At 35.6% G+C, this 12,638-nt stretch overlaps 1 protein-coding gene across 5 annotated transcripts in view; it reads right to left on the reverse strand.

Annotated features, from left to right (window-relative positions):
• The window catches only part of CPEB3 (cytoplasmic polyadenylation element binding protein 3), a 92,344-nt gene that overhangs the window by 32,207 nt on the left and 47,499 nt on the right, over positions 1 to 12,638 (reverse strand). For 3 of the 5 annotated variants that reach the window (XM_055721519.1, XM_027803910.2, XM_014279183.3), the window contains exon 5: positions 4,501 to 4,524. The exons of the other annotated variants lie outside the window; for them this stretch is intronic. In XM_055721519.1, coding sequence (XP_055577494.1) covers positions 4,501 to 4,524 — 24 coding nt within the window. The remainder of the gene's footprint in view (positions 1 to 4,500; positions 4,525 to 12,638) is intronic. 5 annotated transcript variants of the gene reach the window in all.

Below are 12,638 nucleotides of genomic sequence, written 5' to 3' on the forward strand. Positions count from 1 at the left end.
GCTATAGAAAGAACCTTTGTAAGATTTACATTTCAAACCGATTCTTAGGGATTTTAACCTTCCATAATAGATCTTGAAGGAACGATCTTAAAGAGGAGATCCTTCAAGCCACTGCACTGCTGAACAGGACAGACTCCTTCAGAATGCTTTACAGGGTCCTAACCCCAAGGCTGCATCACTTCCTCCTTGAATGAGCAGAGGCCCAGTCTGAGTAGGGGGGCAAACAGCAAATTAAACATAGAAAAGCTTTGTATTGTAGATATTAAACACGCAGGTGAAGCAAGAAGCTTAGCTAACAAGAAAAAAAATTCTTTAAAATCTTACTAAATAAACCACAAAAAACCTCCACTTGAAGAAAAAAGTTGGTAGCTAGGACAGCCTGTCAAGCTCAGTGTTAAAACACCCTTTCAGTAACAAATTAGCAAAAAGCAGTACAAATGGCTGCTACTCAGTTTGTTAATGAAAAGTAAGGAACTTATCTGTGATCACCTGATGCTATTACTACCAAAGTACACACACATTATCTTAAGAATAGATTTATTAACCCATAAAGTAAAAAAATATTCAAAGTCTGTATGTAAGTAACACTGTAGAACACAACTTTAGAATTTAATAATTCCCTACACCCGAGTTGAAAAATAAATCCTGCGATGTCGAGAGATGTATAAATGAGAACCCTGTCTTAACTCTGAAGAGACTAACTATCCCCTCATACCATGGAGGATTCCTCCCAGGGATAGAATTATAATTGATTGATACAAACAATTGATAGGGGGTTAATTACAAATATAAATAGCAGGGCACAATTAAATTCAAAAGTAATGCATCACATGAAACTAACTAAGGAAGAATTAATACCATACTAGTATTAAACTGCACAGGGAAGTACAGGAAATAAAAACATGCAGAAAGAGAAAAATCAAAGACATGCAAAGGGACACTAGTCAGAAAAATGTATAAAATTAAAGCATCACTAATAGAGTCTCCAGTAATAGAGGACAGATTACAAAAAAAGAAGCAACAATCCTATTTATGGAAAACAAGCTAACACACAAAAACCAGAAAAGATGTTCTGACTGACACAGAACACCAGCCTGATTTTTTTACTGAACACCAGGCACTAGAAACATCTTGATTAGAAAGAATATATTGATTGCACAACATTGACAGAGATCACAGATACAAAAATCCACTGAAGCAAAAATCCCACTGTGCTTTTAAGTACCAACATAAGAAACAGGTTAAACGCCACAATCAGAGAAGGATTTAGAGATGCTAGTCCTCAAAGTCTAGTATAACTGGTTGTCAGAAATGGTGGGTTTAGAGCAGGGGTCCTCAAACTTTTTAACCAGGGGGCCGGCGCGCGGATGAAGTGGCAGGCTGTCATCTGCAGCTGCTTGGTTTCCCCCCCAACCCCGGGCAGGGGGGTTCTGTAAATACGGGGGGATGGATTGAGGACCCTGGGGGACCCTGGGGGGCCATAGTTTGAGGACCGCTGTTTTAGAGCATAAAACAGGAAAGACTATTGATGAATATTTTGTTAATGGACAAATAGGTCATGCACATATATAAACATATGCATTTCAGTAAAAAAGAGAACACATGCATGAGAGAAATCATAACTAGGAAGGCTAAATTTGTGTAAAAATATCAAATCAGAAAACTCCTTGAACAGTAGGACATTTGAAAATATCCATAAGAGACTGACATTACTAAGAAGCTCAATAATCTTTTAATTCCCCCACCTCCAACCTACCTTCTTGTAAAAAATAAAACAAGCAGACATGAGCCATTAACATGGCTCATGAGTCATGACATGAGTTGACATATCAAATTAATAGACACTACAACAAGGTATCCAACTGAAATACAGATCTACAGAGGAGGCTGAATAAGTGCTGAATTCTGAAGGAAATAAAAATGCACAGCAGCTTAAAAAGCAAGGTATCACCTCTTGACAGTCTGCAAGCATTCTACTCATCTAAAGTAAATGAAAAGACGATCTAAAACTTATAGTTAAGTCAAATATGGAGTTAAATGTATGAAGTATACATTTAAAATAATGCAAAGCATACAGACAAGGGAATAGGGAATGTTTGTTCACATTCTCTTCCAATAATGGGGAAACTAATTTGCATTGAACACAATCAGTACACAGTGAGGCTGAAAGCAAGTCAAAACTGTGGAACCCCTTGCCACAGGCTTTTCAGAATGCTGACAAGTTTAGGTAGGTTCAGAAAAGAGAATGAGCAAGAAGAGGAGAAAAAACCATTCTGAAGCAATAAATATTGAGACATCACCTAAAGAGACTCCCAGAGGGAAATCCTATTTTTATACACCTGCGCCCCTCCCCTGGCATCTCTGAGTTCTCAGTGTAGCAGAATAGATTTTAGGCTGATTTCCCATAGCTATGCTTACATCTGTACCTGAAAAACTGGTTGTAAAAGTTAAAAACAAGGTACCTAGAAAGAACATGACTCAGCAGATCTAAGCACGATAACCTACAAAGAAACGCTTGCTTCTTTACTCACAGAAAACAGAGGATCAAGTAGAGAACTGATAGGTTATGGTAAGCCCCAAGAACTTTCTGACAAAATCTCTTCTCACTGAAGATGCTTAGTCACAGTGACAGAATCAAACACTAATTAAACTACTTCAGTTTAACAAACATCAAACGAGTCCTTCCACAGATTCACCTCTGAGTGCTCTGCATATTACCACAATGCAAATGGTAAAAATAATGAGGGGGATATATGAGAACATTTGATAAACACCACACCACTTTTAAACAGGCTATTGTAGAATGTCATGTTTCTTAAGATTAAGAAAGCTCAAAACACCATTATAAAATTCAAGATAACAAAAAGCATGATTATCACAGACTTTAATATTGTATAAATAAGACAAGTTACAAAATCCCTAACAATGATCACACACACACACACACACACAAATCTACTTGTAACTATGGAAAAGCCTGAAATTCACATAGGAAACAGTTATTATGGAGTGAAACATGCTTTTTGCTAGAGTAAAAAAAGCACCTGAAGGTCCAGCACATTCGGATTTGCCCTGTTTTGTCACCACTGCATTTGTATAAAACAGCCTACACTGTATCCATCACAATTACTGCCACATTACTATATTTTGCTTCCACAAGTAAACATGAGTTGCACAAAATTAATAGTGTCCAACCGAATCCCACCACCTTCCCTGTTTTGGTGCCATTTGATCAACCTGGAAACACTTGCCACAACAAACAGTTTTCACATGCAAAGAGAGTATACAATATTCTATACTCTGCACACTTTCCAATTCATTTCAGTACCATGACAGCACTGAAAAAGTGTAAGTATTAGGATGCTTTCAACATCTGTTAACAATAGCCTGTTCTCTGGTCGCAGGGAAGAATAGGAAGGTAAGTTCACGGGGAATATTTAAATCTTTCTTTTTGTTTTAGCTATGACAAACACTAAAACCAGTCAGCTTTGAACAAAATCAGCTGAAATTCTACATTATAAACTTAGTACAGCTTGTACAGCCTATTACCTCAATCCATACATATGTACAAACTACAAGTTACTTATATATTTGTCGGTTTGCTTATATGGCTAGATTTGTTTCCAAGTTTCTTCACAAACATGATGAAATTCTACATTTTGTAAAGTGATGTCACATGCATAACTGTCACACAATAGATGAAAAAGAAGATAGAATGAAGTTTAATGCTGGAGTACACCAAGCAGATGGCACTACCCAACTTTTAACAGCTGCAATCTTCACTGTTATTTTCTCAATAAAAAAAAGTCTGTGTAAGCTACAGCACATAAACCTAAGCTACATTAGTAGCTTTCTTGATTGTCAGCAAGCTTGCTATTATCCATTAATCTCTCAGAATAAACTTATATGCAGCACTGTACATTTGTAAAATGTTTTCAGTCTGCTTTTATTTTTTGACGGTTGCCTATGGTTAAATAAAGTTAAAATGTGCTCAAATGTGGTTTCTTTTTTTATTATCAATATTCACTGTTGAGGGCAGTTATTAGTATTGGTATTCACAACGTTCTACCTAAGGCAATCCAATGTAATACTCAAGTGTAATATTCAATGAAAGGTGTTTCAACTAAGCAAAAACTATTTTTGAAACATTCAATGCACTAGTTATACACTGCACTTTTATCAAACCCCTCCAAACCTGAAAATCATTTTTTTTAACACTGTGCATTTAAAGTCATAAATATGCGTCATGAAAGTCTTTACATTTAGTCATCCTCCAGTTCACTAGTAATAGCAACACATTTGAAGTTACCATCTCAAGATCATCATTGCTTTAAGCTGCTATTAAGAAAGCGTTGCTCTGCAAATGAAGATGACTGATTTATATGAAGCAATTGATCAACCAAATAATGTTAAAATTGGTAACATCATCTTATCATAAGAAAACTAAATATTTATTTCTCCCACTATTCAGCAAACAAAACATTTAGTAAATACTTTTACCTCTTCTCCGCCCATAGCTCCTGGCTGCATGTAAACACAGAAGAAAATTGTCGGTATAGCTGTCATTAGATTTAGCTCCAAAAGCAAAAGAAAATGTAGCTTCCACCTCTTCTCTTTTTCCCCTCCCCCCATAAAGAAGGAAAAGACATTACAAAAGTGCAAGATGAAATTCAGAAAACCCAAGACAAGAGAAAAAGTTTGAAGACGACACAACTGGGGAGGGAGGGGAAAAAGAAGAAGAAAAAAAAAAAAAAAAGGAACATACCTGCTGTGCAAGTTTTCTACATAGCAAAGGTATTAAAAAAAAAAATCAGGCACATCAGAATTACAGTACTATAAAATAATAATTTAGGATTAGGGTTTTAAGAGGCAATAAACAATCAACAGTAATCCTAATTAAAATAATTCATTTTGCATTTTATTTAGTTGTGAACATATTTTCCAGTTATGTTTCAATTTAAATAATTAACCATTTGTAAATACTAACATCCTACCAAAACAGTATAAACTCAATAGCCAGTATGTTCAGACAAATAAAAACAGATTGACAAAACGTATTTATAACTACCAAAATTTATACAGCATTTCAATGAGACATACATCTATGGCAAAATCCACAATGTACAAGTGCAGAAGCATATTTCTTCATATAATGGGAAATGCAAAAAGCAGCATTTTTTGATCTGAAATTTTAGAATACCAGAAAACAATCTGGAAAACAGTGTCTGCTGCACAAAGACTTCAATCTGTCACAAAAGGTATCTGCGGTCTTCCAAGGTAATCAAATGTGGAAGGCTAGGGGTCAGGTTGTTTTTCAACAGAAAGTGAGCTTAGGCAATAGGTAATAGAGCCTTGTTTTGTTCTTTTCTCTCTTCACTGCAATACTGTTTATGTTCCTCCTCCTTCCCAAACCCATCTCTTACTTCCAAAACACAATGCCTTCCAGCCCTGCCCCACACAGCCAGGTTTTAGGCATGATTCCTTCAGCTCTCCCTACAATCCCCTTTAGCCCACTTAATCTAGTTTCCACTCCCTTCTCCTATATCCCCAGTGTCCTCTACCATAAAACCTTCCATTCTTCCCATTTTTCTATTTCCATCTTCAAACGCACATCCCGAGGTGTCCCACCATACCCCTCAGTCTTCCCTACCTACTTTCCTTTGGCCAGAAATTCCAGGACAGGTCGGTTGCAGCTAGCTGTGAACTACTCATCCACTGATGGGTCCCCTGGCTGTCACCTCTGAGTGACTCCAGGGACTAACCAGAGCAAGGCTGAAGCTCCTTCAGCACAGGCACTAGTAACCTCTCTTCTACCCAAGTAGCTGCTTCTTCAAGCCCTGAAGAAACACTGTCGTGGACACCATACACCTATGTCTTTTTTCTCCCACCATCAATGAGGTCACAAAAGAGCAACTATAAGAGTTCTTCATTAGGGAAATTAAAAAATTTCGAGGGCTATGATGAAGAACTGCTTCACAACTTATGTTTAGCATAAAGACAACAGAAGCTGTTTGTGTGAACAACTATTAAGCTACAGTAAGGTAGCTGGTAAGCCCTGAAACAGACTCTGCTCTTTGCACAGCGTGCGATAGAGAGAGTTAATACAAGAGGCTGGCTTTGCAGCAAGAATAAAATCAATCCTCCTTTCAAGTCACTGCTAAAACCATACTTCATTACTTATTATAATGGCAAAGAATCATTGTCAGACCTCATGTAGCAAGTCCTTGTCTTGATGACTGCCCACACACCAAAAAAAAAAACCCAAAAAAAACCCCCAACTTATCAACGTTTTGAGAGTAATTTAGCTGAAAGAGGTTTCTCAAACAGAAGTCTACCAATCTAAAAATTAAATTTAAAAAAGTGTTACTTCAGTATGACATGAAAAAGACTTCTGTGCTTCTTTTTAAGAAAAGAAAGCTTTATATGCTTAAGGTAAACATTTAGGCTCTGAACAAGGTAACAGTACATGATGGTAGAAATCTACCACAGGCTTCTGTAAATTTTAGAATAACCTATTGCATTCATGTATTATAACACATCTATGTTATACTGCACTGCATAATATTACTTTTATCTTAGATAAGCCCTCACAAACATAGCCTTTATGTCCATAAATGAGTTTTACTGAAGGTATATTTACAATTGCCTGTAAATTCTAGCAGGAAAATAGTACAATACACTTGAACAGAAAGACAGTCTAGACAGCTTTCGCTGATTTAAAAACCTTACATCACATTTAAAAACTCAAAGAAGGTGAAGTTTCACCATTGTTGATTATATTATATATATACAAAGAATTTGAAAATGAACTCTGTTTTATGCAGTGTTTACATTAAAATGTTACTTTTTCCAACAAGCTGGCAATTATTCAGCAGGGCAACTTAAGAATGTCAACACACACTTTATTATGTTGTTTACGCAGAAAGAATGTGTCATTTGACACAAGTCAATAAAAAAATACCCGTCTTGTTAATAAGTCAAAGTTCAGAGCACAACAGAATTACTAGAAGGAATGGTTCATCACATAAATTTCGTAAGACCTCCGGTTTAAGTATTTTGGAAAATAAAACATTTAGAAGTTCTTCTTGAATGGAGACATTTAGGAACCAACAATAAAATTATTGCGCTATTAGAAACTATGAAGTTACCAGTGTTTTTCTGAAGTTACTTTCTCTCCTAGGCAATTCCAACAGAGGACAAAAGAAAGGAGACTGGGAGCTCCCAAAATTGTACCCACCATCAGTGAGGCTACTCCTATATACTGGTTTTGTTGCCAAATATGAATGTCATTTCATATAGAAAACCATCTCCTGAATTTCAAAATTCAGCACAAAAGTGATTCTACCCTAGGTACCTCATAGAACATGACAGTATTAATGAAAACCTAGCTGTTTTGAGAAGTGATGAGTGTGTTTTCCCATATAAAATATGAAATTGTTGCAAACAAGCACCGATTTGTTGTGTAACTCCCAAATCCATCACTACTGTGTCAGTGTTTCTGCACCCCTTTGCAACTTTCTTTAACTGACAGGTAGAAAGTTACATAACCACTATGTCCCAGATTGCAGGTACTCAAATACAAGGGAACAACACATTCTTTTTTACCCAATAACTCCCCTGAAACTATTAACTCACCTCATCCCAGAAGCTAAGTGTACTTTTACAAACATTACACTGTACGTTGAAGAACAGAACTCAAGCTTTTAACAAAAAGCAAACCAAACTCCCCAAACCCTAAATCTTGCAGTGAAATTAAGTAAATTTAGTGCTAATGCAATTGGAATTCTCAAAAGCCTGCAGTTAAGGATTACCCATTGTTGCAATAAATCAAAACACACTCAACAGAAATGCTCAAATTTTAGATGCATCTCAAAAAAAAGTTATATGAAACTGATGAAAAAGAACTTATTTTCTGATTTTTTTCCCCCACTGCTTTATTATAACATGGGACTGGTTCTGCATCCTGGATACAGATCAAATAGCATTTCAAGGAAATAATAAATTTGTGAATCCAAAACTAAATCAAACAAACTAGATCTACATTCTTTCCGTATCATAGCTAAAAGTGAATCTAAGCAGTTAATTTCAAATACAGAAATAACACCATTTATTTGTATTATCACATTTTATAGAGACTTAATATGAAGTATTTTGAGATTTTTAAAAACATTCTTTCTTCACTGTTGGTACTTATCTTATTACTGCAATAAAGTGTCCACAATATCAAAGATAGATATTTCAAGGTAATCTTAAATGCATTTCTTCAATTGACTTAAAATAGCATTATCTCTAGGGAAAAAAAAGTCAACATGTCCAGATCTGAAATTTTGGAGCTAGAAGGGCTAAAGGAAGATTTATTTGACAAGACTGGGAACCTCCCTGATTTATAAAGGTACTAGGAATCTTATTCCTAACTTGAAAAACTCATCTGTAATCTTGAAGCAGCCACCAGTTCAAAACAATACTTGCTGTAAGACACTGAGTTCTCCAGTAAGTGCCTTTGGGAGACATTCTTGTCTTTGTTAATTTTAGCCAACTCATTTGCTATAATACAAATAAATTTTATTTATGTACATCTTTATGATTTTAAAAGTATCTACCATTCACCAACCTGTCTCAAATTACCCATGTGTAAAAATCATAGTTGCAATTCCGGCAAGACAAATCAAAAGTTTTGTCTTTGATCACTCTGTCAGTCCATGCTACTCTGTTGAATGGTCAAGGTTATATAACAAACTGTCAAAATGGAGGGGGGGTATGATTTAAAAGAAGAAAAAAATTAAAAATAATCACTAAAAAAGAGCTAGGTAAGGAACATTTTATTCTAAAAGTGGATTTTCATACAGTTGGAAGTATATGAAAAACAGCTACAGCAGAAGCAGTTTTAGTAACTTAATTTGTAGCAATCAATGTAAAAAATATATGCACATAAACATAGTTTACAATAAATACAACAATTTTACTAACTAAAAGAGGGGTCAAGGTTAACAAGAATAGTTTGCATACAAAGATGAGGCTAGTGCTTGAACCAGCTTGAGTTTACTGCATATAAAAAACTATTTCTTCAATAACAATTTCTGGATTTTATCTAGTAAGAAGAAAGCTGATAAATGAAGATGACAAGATAAAACTCCACTAAGCCATATGCCTAAAAGTTTGGGGGAAAATAAGAATTACATTTAGGAGAACAAAGAATTAAACTTGATCGTTATCATTTTTGTGTTCCTTGCCATAGTATGGTTATACTGACTTTTATATGCACATAAATCTATTTGCTTCCAAACAAAGCTTTCTATATATTAATCTGTTATTTGCTGAACACTCATCCCACTTTTTCAGGGATAGCATTTGCAATTATTTATACTTCATCATGTTTCACCATTTGAGATTTGAGGGATAATTTTTCATGATGAGCAATGCAACAGAACAGCTTGTTTATGAAAATAATACTCTTTCTTCCCCTTTTCCTATAGCTACAGTCTTTTTAGAGAGGTCTTTGAAAGACAACATATAATCCAAATAATTCGCTTTTTGGGATTGAGTTAAATTATTGCTCATCTAAGAGTGCTTCAAAAGGTGGTTCTCAATTTCCACTGATAGATGGACTGGATGTTCAGATGGGCACTGCACTAATTTGGTGATATTAGCCTCAACAGTCCCTTCTGGCTCACTTTTTTTCCAATAATAGCAATGCAAGTGTTACAACAATCTCCCTGATAACATATGCTGACATACAACTGAATCCCATCATCGGGAAAATACAATCTACATGCAAGTTGTATGCAGTTAAGGCCCACATATGAGATCTCAAAACACTTGGTCAAACACACAAATTGCATTTGATATTCAAGACTATTGTTTAAACATCTTAGATCTTCCTTCCTCAGGCATACTGAGCAGCCAAGCATCTGTGCAGGAGGGAAGGCTTATGTATTTTACTTTCTTATAGTTTGGGTTTTTTTTAAAAAAAAGATTAATAAACCTCACATTTCTAACAGCCAGGCTGATAGGAACTTCCTTCATATTGCTTCCAATCTACCAAACCTAATTCTGGATTGCTGTCTTATCTCTTCTAGCATCATATATAATGCTTGTGGAACAGCCTGGCAAACCTTGTTCTTAAAATTCTGCAGAAACAGATGGCACTCACCCACAATAGAGAGGATCACACAGATGAAAGAAAAGCACGTTGGTGAGGTTATGAGGCAGGAAAAGTGGTAGGAAAAAAAAACCAAACAAGATAGTAAAGAGCTATAATGTTGGATTAAAAGGAAGACGATTTAGAGAAATCTTCCTCTGCTAAAAAAAGACTTTAGCAGCCACTGACAAGAGGTACTACCTTCAGTAACAGCCAAATCAGATCTCAGAAAAAACAGATGCTAATATAGAAAATTGAAAGGAAGAAAGAAGAAAAAGCATGTTTTATTGCTCCCCTGCTTCCCCCCCCCCCCCCCCTTTTTTTTTAAAAAAAATTGTACAGGTATAGAAGGGACTTTGAGGTATCAGCTTAGCCTGCCTCACAGCCCCCAAGGCAGCATCAATACGAACCGTTTGTACAGCTGGGTCTGAAAAACTTAACAAGGTTATGTGTAAAGTGACAGTTTGCACACTCTGAGACTCTCATGAACCCTGCTGCCTTTGCTATGTCACACTTCACAAGATCCCTTTTTTTCCCTCCAGTTAAATAAACGGATCTCTTCATGATCAAATTAGGTTTAGTTTGCAAAGCTTATTAGCTCTCTCAGTGTCTTTTATTCCTTTCTATTATTCTTTGTATGCTAATATGCTAGTAACCCATTAGAACCTGACCGGGCAATTGGGTTAAGGAGCTCAGCAAATTCCTATAGGCAGGTATAATATTATTATTGGAAGAGACTGATGGCCCTTGAAATTTTGCCACACGTTTTACCAGACTATTATCACTAACCCCCCCAAGATTTTATTAGCTATTAAACTGCCAACACAAGATTTTGCAAGACAAAAATTATTCAATAAATCTATTTGTAACGGTTCATTTCAAGGTATACCAACAGCACTGGCAAAAGATTTAAATATAAAATGCTATTTCAGCAACTCTGATATATCGAAACACTGTATGTGTTTGAAGACAATACATCAGAATGTAGGAAGAGCCAAGTACAATGGCTCTTAAGGAGACAAGGCAATTTGAAAAGCAATAGAAACATGAATATAAAAAACGAAATTGTTTTCCTGCCATTACATTTTCTGTCATTGCACGATGACTTGCCCTCATAATTATTATCTGTTAATAAAACATAGCCAAAAGCTCTACACAAACATCTAAAAAGGTGCCCCGAACTCTTGTCTTAATGTATTTTTCTGATTATTTTACTCAGAACAAACAGAATTAAATGACACTAATGAAAAGAAGAAAAGACAGTCAGATGGAGAGCAAATAGTACCAGACCTCACAGATGACACATTTTTGTATGCGACAAGAATGAACATTGGAAGCAGATGGAACATTTGAAGCCGAACAGCAGTGCAAAGTCACTGTACAGAGGAGCTTTAGGAAAAATAAAATTCCAGTATTTCACAAAGGGTTTATTCTCATTTGTTGGTTTAACTACCTTTAGACTAAACTAATTTTACTGAAGTAAGTTTGTTTGGGATCCCAGCAATACAGTTCAGTCCTTCATTAGAAAGATCACACACCCTCGTTTACTCCCCATCTCCCTTCTCCACCTGCTATACTTCTTTCTCACTGAAGTTTGTTCTTGGCTTTCTGGAGTTCACAAGCAGCATAAAAGATAGCTCACTACCTAGCACACAGGTGACTGTATTCATGCTGACCATTTAGTCCTATTTCTATAGCTGATTAAAAAGGAAAACTTAACTCAAGGGAACTCCCAGTGTCCCCCCAAACAGAAGCAATGGCTACAGAAATGAATGACTGCAAAGGGGAGTGATCCCTAGCATGAGAAGGGGAGGGAGGATACCTTTCAGTTAATTTTGGCAAAGCACATTGTTTTCAGACTTTGCTTAGTACTTAAACATAACTTCTAATAGGTACTGCAAACATCTACTAAAAATATCATCAACAGATGGTTTCCCTTTAAGTTCATACATGAATTTATGTAAATAAAATCAATAGTTCAATTTATGCCACATTTCCCCTAGAAATTACAGTATCAATTTAATAAGGTGCTGTAGATGAAAGTTTGTAAGAATTCTTCTACTAGAGAAATTTCAATTATAGATAGTATAGACAAAAGCTATGACTTTTTCCCTTTGCACAATATTTCAGATATAAATATTTGCATTTTCCTTTTGTTTAAGTGCTCTTTTGGATTATGCTCAGATCTCACCGAATATAAGAACATTGCATTCCTCAATAGAAGCCTAATTCTGATAGAAAACTTCAACTGCTTCTATAAGTGTTTATACACATGTGCAACAGTTTGTGTATATATGCAAGCATAACACCATTAACAACAAGAAGAGATTAATAATAATTATGCTTTTGAAAGTAATCTCTTCTGTCTCACTAGTTTTATTATTTCATAACTCAGTGCTTTGAGATGATTATTTACACTTTTCCCTGAGCAAGTAGCACCTTCCCTCAAACCAAACAATCCCCTTGAACAACTGTCTGTAAATGTTGAAGACTGTTGGGA

The sequence above is a fragment of the Falco cherrug genome, chromosome 9 (assembly GCF_023634085.1).
Source record: "Falco cherrug isolate bFalChe1 chromosome 9, bFalChe1.pri, whole genome shotgun sequence".
Classification (NCBI taxonomy): Eukaryota; Metazoa; Chordata; class Aves; order Falconiformes; family Falconidae; genus Falco; species Falco cherrug.